General features: G+C 42.0%; 1 protein-coding gene across 21 annotated transcripts in view; it reads right to left on the bottom strand.

Annotated features, from left to right (window-relative positions):
• ebf3a (EBF transcription factor 3a) overlaps positions 1-16,377 on the bottom strand; it is an 89,681-nt gene that overhangs the window by 30,397 nt on the left and 42,907 nt on the right. For 12 of the 21 annotated variants that reach the window (XM_056771064.1, XM_056771077.1, XM_056771083.1 and 9 more), the window contains exons 7-8: positions 4,178-4,259; positions 451-595 (exon numbers count right to left, since the gene is read on the bottom strand). In XM_056771064.1, coding sequence (XP_056627042.1) covers positions 451-595; positions 4,178-4,259 — 227 coding nt within the window. The remainder of the gene's footprint in view (positions 1-450; positions 596-4,177; positions 4,260-16,377) is intronic. The other 9 variants (XM_056771080.1, XM_056771081.1, XM_056771070.1 and 6 more) reach the window with 1 other exon arrangement.

Below are 16,377 nucleotides of genomic sequence, written 5' to 3'. Positions count from 1 at the left end.
GATGAGAAAATGTAAGCGCTCAAAATGAATCCATGACTTGGGCTTTGTTTACAATAAGCCCAAAACTAGCCAAGGAATAATTGTAAACCGGCCCAGAACATTTTGGATGACTTATTTCAGTGTCAGTCTCCGAGTGAACTTTGAGAACGCTAAAAACGGACAGCTTTAAATAACACAACACATTTGATAATGTGGCCCAAATCATTCACAAAAATTCTTACAATATCAAAAAAAAGTATCTAACTAAAAGTTCAACAGTGAAGGTGTGAATGAATGCTCTCTAAAAGGTGAACTAGTATGTTGCTGCTAAAGCTTTGCTATTCTTGTTTCAGGAGTGGATGGATGACTAAAAGAACGTGAGCTAAAATGAGAGGAAAGAGGAAAGACAGGGGAAAAGAGAGAAAGTGGGAAAAGCTCTGCAAATCAAAGTGTTATGGAAAATGTGCCTACCATTCTGCAGATAAGGAGTGGCCGTACCTTCTGATGGGTCTAGACGGCGGGCTCTTCGGCCGTGTTTTGAGTTGTTGTGGACGAACATGTTGTCCGACACGGCCAACACGTGACCGTCCACATTAACCGTTGTCGATACAACGACCTGCGGAAAAAAGCCATCAAAATATTTAATAAAATCTTAGTGGTGTCATCACAATTTTCAAAGTTGACCTTTCACATTATAATAACAAAAATTATATTTGGCTGAAAATGTGGATCTAGCATGAACAGACCCTTAGAAGAAAATGAATTGTTCAGTGTCCAAGAAGCATCGTGTCTGTTAATGACCATAGGCTGTTTTGAGTCCTTAAAGGCCAGACACCCAAAAAACACATCTGAGGGTTTCTGTAGGGTCTTTATCAGAAAACCATGGCTCTTTTTAAAGCTAACTCTTTGTTGTCAGTCTTATTCTCTAGAATAACAACACAAAAAGGCTTTTTGCCTCTGGTGTCGAGTCGACATGAGAGCAGGTCTCAGTACAGTAACCAGATGAACCCCGACTGTGTCTGATCAGTCGGGCCCTTTGGTGACACACACACACGCATCTTTGTTTAATTTGTCTCCTCCATACCCGCAAAGCTTAACTTCGAACGTTGACAACTGTGCAACCGCTCTGCACCTTCGAAACAATAACCGCAACCACATTTGCTTCTCCGGAGCTTGAACCTGTGCCCACTGTTTATTTTCCGAGCCAAGCAGGAGGGAGCGAAGCAAGGGAAAAGTTGTTCGTTTTCACAGCTATCCTGGGTTCGGTAGAACAAGTCCCCGGGGCTTCGCGTTATTAAAACAATAAGTTATATCGCTCTAATCCGAAAAAGAGTCTGTTTTCACACCTTGAGCAACAAAAGATGACGCGAGCGGTTTGTGTACGCTGGCACGCTCTTTGATTATAAATGACCGAGCCAGAATCGGCTACTGTTACCACGGAACTCAAATCTGCTTAGCACGTTCCTAATGAAAAGGTTTACTTAAATAATCAAACTAGTGGAAATTTCAACATGTTTGCAATTAAATGGGTCTTTAAACAGGGAGAGACTTAAATATGTGAAAATTATAATCTACCGAATCTTTGTTAAATACATATCAATGTCATTAAGAATCTATTTAAATACATTTCTATGAAAAACAAAAATTATATTCACAATGAAGGTGGAAAATGTTTAACATGGTCTTATTTTAGCTAAATTGCAATGGATTCTCCAAACGAAGGACCAGGATTCAACTCTATATAAAGCCCATTTCATTTCTCATTTGAAGAATATAATTAACCTTTGTAAGAAGAAGAGCTCCTATTTCCTATTTAAAGGAGACACTTGGGCGGTAACAAGAGTGCGTTTTAGATAAAGGACGAGAGGCTTGTCTGAGAAGGACCAGCCAAGCCCTTGTCAATCAAAGGCAGCCCTCCATTTTGAAGCGCTTGGCTTTTTACAAAAGGCTACAATTAGTGTTTAATCTGCCACTTAAAGTGAACAGAAGAGAGGGAGAGTCTCTCATCTACTCCATCGGCCATTAGCAGTCTCTCAAACACGGCCCCCGGCTCGCGAAGCGCTGGCTCAACACATTACATCGATCTATAGATTTATCGATCGGCTGTTTTATCGTATTAGTCGCAGACGGCCCGAGACAGAGGGGGGTCTGAAGAGCGACAGACCCTCGAAGGAGAAATGAGAATTTTAGAAGAGCCTCTCTGCAGGAAGGAAAGCCTTACATTGTTTTTGTTGATGTGTTTACTAAAGAGGCCTTCACATACAGTTGCATTTAGAGAATGAGGGTCATTTAGCATCTGAATGGGAAGAGGGGTTGAAAGGGTCCGGGCTGGGTGTGGTGGGGGGTCCAGGGTGGAAGATGTGGAGTTAAAATCAGGATTTTTTATCATTGCTACATGATCAGAAGTCAAAAATGAGGTCGAGAGCCGGGGCCTGTTCACACCAAACATGATTATGTAATTTGACTGTTTAAGGAATAAAAACATCTGAATGAAAAACACAAACAAAACAAAAAGTAAATTGAGATAAATCTGTAAAGATTTATAGGCAAAAATAATTTCATATTTGGTGTAAATATGCCATTATGGCTTTACTAATACTTTGCATTCAATATAATTTTTTTTAATACAATTGTATGAAATACTAAAAACAAATCATATTAAAATCATTTAAAATAATGAAAATGTAAATTACATCAAATTAAAAATACAAAAAAACAATCTTGCATCTAAATTGAAAAATGACCAAATGTTGTTGAATGATTTTTCACATTCATTATAGGGGATACATATAACGCCTTAAAAATACATTATATTGAGGCCCTCAAGTGATGTTATCCTCAGTGCTGGAAAGGGAATAACATAGAAATAACACAGCAAAAGAGAGTTAGACAGGGAAACAGGGAGGAGAAATGGAATAGCAAATGGGGGAGGACAGAGACCCCAAAAGCATGACCTTGCCATGAGATCATGGTTAAGGAACATGAATGAAATTTATTCTGGAGGTGGCATTTAGCTTAGCGGAGCAGAGTTTAAGGGTTACCGCTTCAGGAAAGATGTCTTGTTAATGGACTCTGCTCACGGACTGACAGGCGTCTACACCCCAGCTCATTTCTCTTTCAGGTTGTACTTTTGGTTCTCCTTATATTTCCAAATAAACAATGTCATGCAAGCTCTCCCGGTGGCGTTATTTAAATGACTTTTAATAAAAATGTCAGAACATGGTGTGCAGAAGGTTTGAGAAATGTTTTGAGATCACAATAGATGCCACCAGCAGACAGTTCATCCAGCAATAGAAGAAGAAGTGGACAAAGTGTTCGAGGTTAGAGTGGGATTAGTATGGCTCTCCACACACACACACACTTCAAGGTGGTAAGCCAGAGGAAGTGTAAATAGGTTGAAAGCCCAGACATGCTGTTACAGCGAGAGAAAGAGGTTCAGTGACTTTATCTCGGGGAGACACATCTGCGATGACGGATGTTTCTTTTAGCCGGCGTGGAGACAGAAAGGACACTTCCTCTCACGCCGGCTATGACCTTCTGCTCTGGACGCATGGATCAATATCAGTGAAGACACTTGACGTTTCAAAGCATGAAAAATGAAAGTTTTGCAAGCGGCACCAACACTGCTGGCTCCTTGATGATACATCTATATAACCACAAGTATATAAACACTCCACAGAATCCGACCGGCCACACACCATAATGAAGCTCAAGGCTAAGGCCTTTCTTTCTACTGGATCCCTTAATGCCTGTTCTGACTGGATGAAACCACTTAGATATATAAGAACATAAATGTAAAGAACTACATAGAACCCTACAGATTATATACTTACAGTTCAAGTATAAATATACATACAGAATAGACCATTATACATACTGTATATACATATATAGTATAAATACAAACATACACATACATACATATTTATATACTGTGTATATATACACCTATATATACTGTATGTACATAATTTTAAATACAGTTTTTAGAACATAAGTTATACATAAGGTCCTTTTTGACAGATTTGAGGGTTTATATATTTGGGGCCAAATATTTGGACTGTGCTCTATCCAGGATCCTGACCAGATCCTGAAATCCAATTGAACTACATCTACAAAGTAAAACAGCAAACTGCTCTGTTTTTAAAATTAAACTGTGTGTGTGTGTGTGTGTATAAGGAGAAAAAGAAAACATTACCTGGAATCTACGCATGTCCCGTGGGTTTCCTGCATTCTTGAGACAGTTCTGATTACACTTTAGGAAGAATTTCAAGAAGAATCTGAAAGAGACAGAAAAGGAAAACTCCACGTTAGACAATCAGTCCGGCACAAAACAGTCTCACACGAGGCAAAAACTCACACGGATCGAATCGATACCTCCAAAACACCAGTTCACAGCGGCACAGCCGCTCTCAGAAGGCGCACAAAAGCGCGATCAAACAGACAGCTGGACTCACCTTGTTCCTAAACAATTCCCATCAGAGTAATGATCATTAATGTTTTGTTCCTCACCCTCCCACGACCTCCCCGTCTCTCTGTTTTTCTGTCTGTCCGTGGGGCTGACGCATCCAAATCCCACAGTTCCCCACAGAACCCATCTGCTCGTCACTGACAGGAAGTCAGTTAATATTCGCCTCCCCCTTCTTTGCCTGTTCTACTCTGTAATTAAGGCCTAACGTGCTCAATGGGGAGGGAAAGCAGCACACCTGAGACCTGCTCATCACAGACGACGACCGTAGAACGGGGTAACGGGCCGCAAACTTACAGTCCTGTTAGACAATTAGACACACCCCGCCACCAGGACAACAGCACCCGGTAATTATTGCGCAAATTACTAACTGAATAATCTGTTCGGCAAATGTCACGTTCACGTGAGAGTCAGAGGGGGTCCCCTCGGACACAAAACACACACACACGAGAACTCAAAACTGCCGTTTCGAAAAGGTGAAGTCTTATTATTGAGAGTCATTCTGGAGAGGTGTTGAGTAGGAAGACTGATAAGAGGGCTTCAGAAGAAGTTGAAAGGAAGAGGATGATACACCTGGTGCAACATCGTAGGGAACTGATACTTGGAAAAATAAATGAAAGAAATTGAATGCAATGTGGTGGCTACGGGTAAACAATTTAAAGAGACAAACAACTTTCTGATAGACACATTGCGCAAGAAAAGTTTTGCTTATTTCAATATTTCCCCTTTCAAATAAATTGGAACATTCTGCCATCGTGGCCACCAAATCAACTGAGTTCTTGTCCCCTCATCTCTCGTCCAGCCCCAGCAGGTGGCAAATGTGTGTTTGTATATGGATGTCCATGTACACCAATATTTACCCCGAAACTCCACCCGAGAGGGCTGCACGGACACAGTAAAGGTCCTGCACATCACGATGTCATGCATTGCAGATTGCGTCCGCTGTTGAGATAACGCATGCATTTCACTGGGTAAACAGCGCGGGCGTGCAGCTCGAAGTCACTTATTCGGACGTTCCAATGGGACGGCGAACCGAGCAATACATCACTGTGTGAAATGACATCTGCAACCCTGAACCCTCTCCACTTCCAATTCTCATTTATATACAGTCGCCCTTTCCTCGCGACGGGGCGGGAATGTCGAGGATTGAGACAGATTGAGGAAAAAGTAGGAGAACGAAGAAGCCCCGGAGGTGGCCTCGGTTCTTTCAGACGTTTTTAGCGAACAACATCGATAAAAAATGATTTCGGGGCGGGTGCGAAGAAAGATGGCCCTCATAACACCCGGAAGACAAGAATGGGTGTTTGGCATCATTAGAACATTAGCTTTAATTGTGTACAGTGTGTGTATGGTGGATGTCGGACAGGCCATTATCAGAATGAGTATTACGAGGTGTAATTCGCGGGCCCTGTTTTTATTTCCCCGTAGAGCTGTAATGTTTCACAGCAGGTATCAGAGTAAATCAAGCCTGAAATATAGCCTTTATTTACCTCTCTCTCTCTTTCTCATTTCAATCGCTCCATAGCTGCCAACAAATGGATTCGCGCACATGTACACAGGTAGACGAATCATACGAGAGTTATTGTGGACGGCACCAATAGATAGAACATACATTGATAGAAACAACAAAAATTGTTGCAGAGGTTAATGTGTGCCCTTTTAAAAGTTTCTTTGTGTCAGCTTTTTCATGCTTAACTTTTTAAAGTTGGCCATTATAGTTGTTAATAAAGTTATTTGAGGTTAAGTTACTTTGGCTTTTAAAAAAAATCTAGACCACTTTAGCTCCAGTGCTCATGCGAGAGATGCAGTTGTGCATCTCCATTTCCCATCCCTCGCCCTAATAAAAAAACCTCTGTATGTACCCTGATACACTCGCTCGCAATTACCGTCAAAGGAAATTGAATTAAATTCAAAATAAATGAAACAGGAACAGGCTAATGTGTACAAGCATTCAAAAACACACAAACAGACCAACACGCTCTAAACGGCCGCTCATTAAGAGCCCGTTCAGCGTCCACGCGCTCGCTTAGGGTCTGTTTACCTCTGAGTTTGATGAAGTGAATTTCCGAACTGAATCATATTCAGCTGTCCACAACAGCACCGTAATTTTGTCTGAATTAGGAGCCGTTTCGCATCCGCCGTACGGGGAGCGGCTAAATTAGTCCTTTGTGAAAAGGCGAGCAATTACGGCCGCGCGGTTCTCTCTCTAAATGGCTCCAGAACTTTGCGGCGATGTTCGGGACCGTCGGAAATAAAGAAGGCAGTTAAATAGTCATTTAATGGAATATCAAGGCGAACGCGGCATTAGATGCTGGCGACGGTGGAGAAGAAAAAAATGAACTGCAATTATGTTTGATTAAAGCTATCCTTCTCAATAATCAGCGTTTGTGACAGGACACGGGACTCTAGTGGCCTTTGGGTGCCATGGAGATGTTGAGCAATATTAAGGCCAATAAAGGGATATTAGCATAGCTAATTATGGAAGAGCTGTAGCAGGGAAAGGGGACCTCTGTGTATTGTAACGCGCAAAATAATTGGCCCAGGCAGTTATCAATTACAAGAGACACGAATTTGGTTTGTCGGAAGAAAAAAACAAAAAGACGTGTCTAATTTCGCGTCGGAGACCCTCCTCGCTTTTGTTCTCGACTGGAGGCCATCGCTCCGACTCGGCAACTTGTCGACAAATCTGCATTGAAATGATCACGAAGTAGGCTAATTAAAACAACCTGTCCTTCACCGCACGGTCTGACCAGAGGGGCTGGAGTCTTGTGATGTGACGGGGGGCTCGTCGTTTGAAAGGACTTTGGCTTCACAGGCTGAGGTAATTGAGAGGAAAAAGGAGTACGTTTCAAGCACATCAGCTCAATAACAGCCCTTAGCTCTTATCTTAACCTGTTACCCGAACCATCATTGGATCGTTTTCCTGGCCTCATTCAAAGAAGCCGCTCCTCCCCATCTCTCCGTTAAACTAATCCCACTTCATTCGGCACAAAAGACACGAAAACAAATAAATGCAGGGGGCGATTGTACCGTCCGTCGCTTAAGCCCGTCATTACCTTGTTCTGTCAAATTTGGCGTTGTGAAAATTGCGGGTTTGACATTAATTGCAGATGGCATAACGCGGCACAACATGGTCTTCTTAATATGAGATAAATACAAGAATTAACATCAAATTAGACAATCGTCGACGGAGAAGAGTACACTGAAAAATGTGGACACGTCCAACTGTTGTCTTAATAAACATAATAGAAAATTGTTGGGTTTGTCTTTATTTTATCCAATCATGGGTTGAAACTTAGTTGACAAATTAATGTGTAACTACAAAATGTTTGGGAAAAAAACTAACAATAAGGATGAATCTCTTATATGCTATTTTAAGATATACATATTAATCATATAAAATAATATATCATTAACAGCTTGTTTTCTCCATTTTTTGTCACACCACAGGACGCATGGTACTGTATATTGGTCAACTACCCATATCTATTAAATAAAGATGAATATAAATAGGCTAACATAGCTCAGATAACTTATCTAGGATGAACTTGACTGAGCGCAGACTTTTAAACAAAAATGTATATTTCTTTGGAAAATGACGGGTTTATGCTTGTTCCTAACAAAAATAATGCTGTATTTAGACAACAAAGAAAAAAATGCTGCTGTTTTTTGTGTTGTCCCAAGACAGATATGTGGATGTAAAGAGAGGTAAAGAAATACAATGGCAGATGGGAGCGTGTGTGTGTGTGCGAGCAGTCAGTGTGGACACTAATTGCTGTTCAGGCGTTAATGGTTAGGGCACAGCTGTGTGTCTGTGCTGAGTATTGATCACTAAGCAACTTTAGCTGATCAGACCCCAGCCAGCCAGACAACACACACACACATACATGAGAACATTCTGCTGATTCCAGGTCCAGAAGCTGAGACGATACACAGGTCAATACAGATCGCATTTCCAAAAAGCACAAGCTTTCTGTGTCAGCTCTCGCTTTTGATTGGTCGACAGGTTTGATTGCCCCTGATTGGTCTACAAATGACTATATTTTTATTTGATGAGTGATAAAACATACAACAGTCGTCTCTCATGGGAAGGTCAAACTGGTCTGAGAAAATATGTTTCGGTCAGAGTTCATGGCCCTGATAATGGAGAAAACAAGCCGAAATCTGAGCATTTTACGGTCTCTGCAAAGGTAGATATCTGAGCATCTGCCTACACATAATTCTGCCGGGAGTGTTTTTTAGGACACGTGTTCTTGTCATATGTGTATGTATGCGTTCTCTCCCTCAGGCGGACTGCCGGTCTTCTCTCTATATCGCTTCTCTCCTCTCTAGTTTTTCCTAATGTGTAACATGCCTCTGACATTATTTCTCCAACACCGTTTCTGTCAATCACGGCCATTTTGTTTTAGGATGAGGCCTCATTAAACCTCTCTCTCTCTCTCTCTCTCTCTCACACACCACCTCTTCCATTTCCTCTTCCTCTCCCTCATTTCCTGATTTAGGATGTACGGATGCCTGTAACCCGGGTCTCCCATGCCACTTGTGTAAATATTTTTTTTTAGATATATAACAACTTCCTATAGAACTTATGACATAAAAATGAGTATGTCATCTCCAGCCAATCACTGACACCATTTCAATAAAAAACAAACAAGCACCAGGTTCTCCATGTTTTACCTCTCTCCTCTGTCTATCCCTACTCAGCTCTTTGATGTTGGGAATACAGGCTCAAGTTTCCCCGGGAGGAGGTGGTGGGGGGTGAAAAAGAGGTGGGGGTACCGATGGGCCTCACTCTGGCTTCTGATTGGGTAGGAGGATGACCACACATGGCCAAGGGTGCTGTTGTCTTTACCTGACCTCCTGCTCACTTTCTGACGGATATGCAATCACTATTTTGTTTGTTTCTTTGTTTGTTTTGGCCTTGGCTCGACGTCACCTCGTGCGTTTTTAGCCTCTTTTCTCCTCCGCTCAACCTCCATTATCATCTAAAATTCATACGTTCCCACATTCTCTCAAGACAGGCCTAATTAGGAACTGTCATCTTTGCCGATTTTAATTATTAATTAAAAGCAGGAAGGAGAGAGTGAAAAAAGCACATTTCAAATCAGGCCACGGCGGTGCAGAACACACAAGCACGTGCGCGTGCCTGATGTCTGAAGGCTGTGGTCTCTGTGATGCTGATTAAAAACGTATTAAAACATTATAAATGATTAATGTGGATCCAGTCGTGAGTGGCAGTTATTGGTTTTAACGCAGGTAATGCAGCCTAATGTCACGGGCACATGTGGACCCTTCGTCCATATCATTATTCCCGCACATCAACAACACAGAGAGAGAGAGAGAGAGAATGTTACATCACAATCTTTTCAAGCCATCGATGCTGAGAGTGCAGAGGTGCTGTTATTTGTCCCCAGACAGGAGGCGGGTGACGGGCACTTAGGGGTCTCCATAATGGACAGGAGCGGGTCACTTTGCAGAACCTTTGCTTTGACAAAATGGAGTCTTCAACAAACAACACAACAATAGATCATAAATGAGACCTCTTGGATATCTCAATGGTGCTCAAGCTGGAAGAGAACCAGCTTTTTTTTTTAAGCAAGAGATTATGTTATGTCTCAGATGTTTCTCTAAAACTCCTTTTTATAATTTAATAAATGAACAAGTCAGACATGTCACACATTGTTGACATACAGCAAAAGTTGGAAAGCTGATTCATGTGGATGGCACCGGTCAGAAAACGTCTTGAAATAATCTGATGAGAAATATTTGAGCTCTCATGCGAGTCTCTGGAGGAGATATACAAGAACGCTTGAATCTTTCCTCGGGAGAGAAATCTGAGAAGCGAGAGACATAAGTCTCCATTAGCTCTCCATTTAATATCATTGCTGTCTAGGGGAAACAAGTGAGATATTAAAGAGATCTTATTTGTGATTATATTTCCCTTTGGGACGGACCGCAATCAAAAATTAATTTTATAGCTCTATACCATTACTGTATGTCAACAATAGCACAACATGCATCTTTTATTATTTTTACTAAGGAATGAAAGGATATGTCAGTATTTTAACATATCGGAGAACTCCATTAAGTCTCATATTGTAAAAACGAGCAAAAAGAGAAAAGGGTAGACGCAACAATTTATTCCTAATATATAATATATGTTTCTAAAGTGAGGAGCATGGAGAGGCGGTTATCACAGAATGACAGACAGGGTGGTATGGGTTGAGAGGGGGTGGGCGGGGGTAAAGGTGCATTAGTGCTACCGAGTCGCCCTGTATACCAAGACAGAGGGGTCAGTCATTAAACGAGAGCGGGTGACATGACAAATGAAGAGAAGCTGGATTAAGTTCCAGGCCATCCAGAGATGATGTGAGGGCCATATTTGTGAAACAATAATGCGGCTGGCAGCGCAGATCCTCGTTTCTGATTCATCTACGGCCGTATGGCGTAGCTTTGTCAGTCTGCGCGTGGTATAAATTATTCAGTTTGAGAGATGGCAATTACAGGGCCCTGCACAACCAAAATGAATATTTTATAAGGACTAAAACTGCACCGGAATGATTCATACACATACACGCACGCACACACACTGGGATTGTGTGTTTGTACATGGCAGGACCAGGGGCCTTCTGTGCTTTTATATTGTTGACTGAAATCCAGAGAATTCTAATAAGCAAATATATTAGAGGTTTACATTGTCACCGTTTTGCCGGCCGTGCCCGTGGACAGATCCCGGGAAAAGGGATTCCGGTACAAGCGCAGAGTCTTTGGCAAAGAGAGACAGAGAATGTGAAAAAAGAAATCAAATGTGGACATAAAAATATTTTAAATGCAACGTTTAATTTTAAATGCCATTTGAAATTAATGTTACTTGCTGATGCATTTATGAAATTAAAAAGAAGTGTAACCAGGCTGGGACCGGGTGATCGGCCGAAAAATAAAAATGTCAGAGCAATTCAACATATTTCTTAACAAATATGACATATAAGTTTTCTGTTTGTTTAACAATAAAATGCTTTTTGATTGAAAGCTCTGAAGAATTTCGATGTCTACTTATAAATAAAATGTTGTTTATTAATGCAGAACAACACCGTCTCACTCTGACCCCTGCGAATGTTTTTCGCGTCTCGCAGTAAGACAGAGGCCAGTTAAGTAAGAAAGACGAATAAGCGAAACAAAACAGAACCGAGAGAGAGAAAGATACATTGAAAGGCTAATGGAGGCGGATTATACTGCCAGCCTACCCGGAGCATCGGCCGATAAAGGTTTTGTCTGTCGAGTTTCCTGCAAAAGTCCAGCTTTATAATGCTGAAACAAAAAATAACATTGTTCGTGGGGCTTGCAGGAGCAAAGCAACCTGCTTGAATGGGTATTGTGTGAACGGAGGCAATGATACCTAAAGCCTTTGTACAGCAGGGGCTGCTCGGGCCTATGACATCAGCGCGACACAAGCAGGCCTCTGTGCGGCCCGATCGAGCGGGAGCTCAGCATGGTGGGAAAATACGTCAGGAGAATGCTTGTTTTATCTGAGATTGCACACACACACACACACACACAGTTGTGATGATGGGACACAAAACAGAGGAAACCATATAACCACTTATTTTCAGAACCAGTCAAAAATATCCCTAAAAGCAAAGACAGCTTAGTCAAACATTGTTAGGAAGTTCATGAAGTATCAACTATTATAATGTCCACAAGACGGAAAAATGACAGGTGAGATGTCTTTATAATGTCGATTATTTCTCATCAATGAGATTCAACAGAGAGCGAATGGAAATTTAGAGGATTTATCTGAAAAAGAGCCTTCAGAAGAGTTTCAGAAGAGATCTCAACAATGTGTCAAACTGAGTTCAGATTTGTCAAGTATGAAGTCAATGTTATTGAAGATCCCAATAACTCTCAACAAATTGATGCAATTCCAGATTGTTTTACACATTTGTTTCTATTTGATTTGATTTGATACCTAGCTATCTGAACTATAAAATATACTTCCATTGAAAATGATACAAATATAAATGTGAACTTATTATCTAAGATCTCCAATTCCACATAAAACGCTGGGGTCTTTTTCCTCCAAAGAAAAATCTGATCTCTTTTCTTATCTAGGTGAAACACTTGCAATAGTAAACACATCTTTTTTCTTTTCTGTAGGACCAAACCAAGTGTTCTTTGCACACAGCAACAGATTCAGAATCTAAAGCGAGATACATGTTCAGCGGTGGCACTCTGTGAACCGGCGAGATGACAGAATCAGACTTCAACAGTGAAAGGAACGGAGAGAGAATGACAAAGTGCTGGCAGCGCGGCGGGATAAATGGTCTGAAGTGAAATACAGACAGTAAGGGAAGTGGAGAAGGAGACATGCATTCCAGAGCTTCTGTCCTTCTGATGCCTGTTACCCGGATATCTGACACCAGCGCTTCTGCCTGTCTGCGCGGGACACATGGGCTTTCAAACAGGGTTATAGGCAAATAATAAGGATGCACACAGGGCTGACATGCAAGCATCCTTTACAACAGGAAAAAAAGAGCAAGGCGGGTGGGGAAAACGCTTCTCTCCATGGAGAAAACAGCGAGTTGTCAGGTTGATTTTGTCGAGCGGTGGTTGAGGCAAGAGGCGACAGTATTGGCCCCTGTCGTACCCATCTCAGGTACACAAATGTGTCAGCACGCACAGAGATGCGGTTCCTTCAGGGGCCACCAGACGCACGGCGGGGTTTGGGGGCGATGAGCTGGAGGGTTATTAAAAGAATCTCGCAGCTCTAACATCGGTATTCGAATGACAAGAGATGCTTTCTAAACCCATGTGTGCCACTAGAGGGCTTTCAGTTTGGCTACAAACTAAAGGAACATAAACGAATCAGATTTTTTCAATGATAAAAGGAAATGTGATGAGCTGGGCGTGTGGATGTAGATGACAGTAGAAACGTATAAAAAGTGTGCAAAAACCAACACCAAGCAAAAACTACTGCAGGCGGGAAACTCGGTAGACAGCTTTTCTGATTGTAATGCGAGTGAATTAGTTTTTAAACACAACACCAGTCACATGAACGTAACATCACTAACTTAACATGTTTTGGCAGTGATGCACGGTTTATCGTTCAAGTAAAATATTACAAAAAAATTACAATTGAATGCATGCTCCAATAATAGATGGATGGATGGATAGATGGATAGATAGAGCTCAAGTAGTAGAGGTCAAAGGGTATAGTTGATTTAAACCTTGCCTTCCTTTCCTCATCTCAAGATCCATTTGCAGACTTTACACCCCACTGGCCTGATTATGTGAAGTCAATCATAAGAACTAATCACACAGAAAGACTCCCTCACATCTATCAGAGCGGCTGACCAAGAAAAAAGCCAAATCTTGTTACCTATGTACAATAGCGTCGCTCATGCCCGGGCGTCCCCGGAGGAAACGGCCCCATTAATTGCTCGTGTAAGTGAGGATCCAGCACAGGGTGAGATTCAACACTGAGCACTTCATCCCGGAACCCGCTGTCACGGCGGCAGGTCGCAATCCCGAACCGTCCCGTGGAAATCACCAAGGAGAAGCGATAATGAAAATTTCTTCATGTATAAAATCCTTCATCAAAATGCCGTCGGTGTCATCTACCAGACTTAACTTAATATACAACCGAACCTTTGGCAAAATTAACACCCTCTCGTTTGACATGTGATTCCATGATGGACGGATGAGAGGCAAAAAAAAAGACACAGGGAAAGGGAGGGCAAGACGTGACCCACACTCAAATTACCGCAGCGAGAAACAAACAGTAGATAAATAAAAAATTCTAACAAGCTTGCAATTGAGCCTGGCAATTGAATATCTTTTCACTTATTAACTTTAATACAACACAAAAAATCCAATTATGGGCCGATTTTTCGCTGTGTTTATGGTGTGGATTTGTTGATGTAGCCTAACGCTTCCTGTATCTGTCCCTAGCGGATATTAGCGAACTCTCCCTCGGAGAAACAACAGTTTCAGCAAAACACCATGGAGTAATGCAGATATTCACACTTTTAATGACCTCGGGGAGCAAACCCACTGTACAGCGAACCAACCAAAGCGCGGACCCCGTAGAAAATCCGGCTCCCCTCCTCTGCTGACGGGGCTACAGCGCGCAAATAAAACCCACGTTTGATAAACAGGAGCGCCCCTATGAAATGCAATAATGCTATAAGGGACACGCCACTGTAGCCGTGCCTCGGGGACCGGCGAGGTCTCGCCACAACTTTTCATTTCACGATTGGGCCATCGCATCTTTTTAAATACGCTTGCGTGTATTTAGCAGACGTCGGTTGGGACGATTACGTGATAATGCTACGAATTGGCCAATTTGATTGATTTCGCGAAACTGGTGACGATTGAGGATTCAACGATGGCCCCAAAAGACACAACATCACCTTTGCTTCTGGACTCGGTCTACATCCTCGCAGATTAAACATTCAATGTGTTCCCAGAGGCAACGAGCCCCGGCGCTTAACGTATAAATGCAAAAAAAAACAACGACACTCTTGCATGCCCACCTTCACAGTAACGTTACCCTTCTGCTGTAGACCTAATATTTACTTCAGGGAAATGACGACACGTGGCGTATTTATCTTCATGAAAAATGTGCATCTGAAATTGAAATCACCTTTTGAATGGGGCGCTGATACACGCCGCCGCTAATATGCTTCATGAACTAAAAAATTGAGTCAGATGGTACGACTGTATTACTGCCAAGGGCTTCGCACACACCACACAAGCACATCAGGCAAATTTTCCCTGTGTTAAGCTCCGGCAGTTGATTCGCCGTGATAGTCATTACGCTTACATGACGGTACAAGTCAGCCTTGTCAGATTTATACCCCTCACCTCCGTTTCTGCCTTAATCTCACTCTCAATAAGCTATTTGCACTTGCCGCCTCACGCAGGCAAATTGAAATAGGGTGCAAATTTGCGGGTCTTAAATCCGAACAAGTACAGACAGATATTTTTCACCTGCCTCCCCTCGTTTTCTCACAAGTAAACACAATACAGCATCCCTTTTCATGCGAGTCTGCCTCCGGAAAAAAAAGACGATTTCGTTTTCTCTCTGCGTTTGCCGGGAGAGAGTAACGCGCTACAAAACAGCTGTCGGCTGAATCCATGAACGCTTGCGTAACTCGACAGAAAACAACATTTCCTCTTTTAAAATAAATAAATAAATGTAATAAATCTCGCTGATTGGAATTTGCATGGCAATTATGCTTTCTAAAACACTTAGTGCAATGTAGCGTGCATCCCTTTTTAAAGAAATTACGCCGATGATGGGACGGGATGCGATATACAAAGCAGGTGTTATGGATGGGAATAAAGGTAAGGGTATATTTCCCCAAACACTGGATGACATTTAGCAGACAAAAGCACTTATGTGAGAACTGGGCTACGCCTCGGAAAAGTTTTTAGAGGAATTAAATCGGGAAATTGTTCAAATCATAATGGGATGATATAAATAATCGCGCCAGCTTGAATGCATTTTGCCATCACTGAAAAATGGAGGCTTACCAAATACCAAAGCGTTCAATTTTTTTTGTAAAGTGTTGTTTTTAAATTAGACAGAAAGAAATAATTTCACTGTTGTCTACACTAGGTGTTATCCTAGATCGAACCTGAGTAAGTTGATATAGATGTAGAGGCACTAGACTGCCTGGTCCTGTGATGGTACAGATATATGGGGCCCAGACTTTGGCCTTTGACAGCGGTAAAACACAAAGTCAGAGCGGGGTGAGTCTGATGTGTGACCTTTGCCCTCTGCAGCTGTTCCACGGTGTGATTTATCTCAATACGCATCCGTCTCTCAGTCAAGTACACCATGACCCAGGGCTGCACCAGCCACCAGAAAACACTTATTTCATAAGACTGAGAGAGGCGCGAGGAGAGAGAGAGATGATAACCCTGGT

This window comes from Triplophysa dalaica, chromosome 17 (genome assembly GCF_015846415.1).
Source record: "Triplophysa dalaica isolate WHDGS20190420 chromosome 17, ASM1584641v1, whole genome shotgun sequence".
NCBI classification, from domain to species: domain Eukaryota; kingdom Metazoa; phylum Chordata; class Actinopteri; order Cypriniformes; family Nemacheilidae; genus Triplophysa; species Triplophysa dalaica.
The sequence above is the reverse complement of the archived record's forward strand: the minus strand, read 5'-3'. Positions and strand labels throughout refer to the sequence as shown.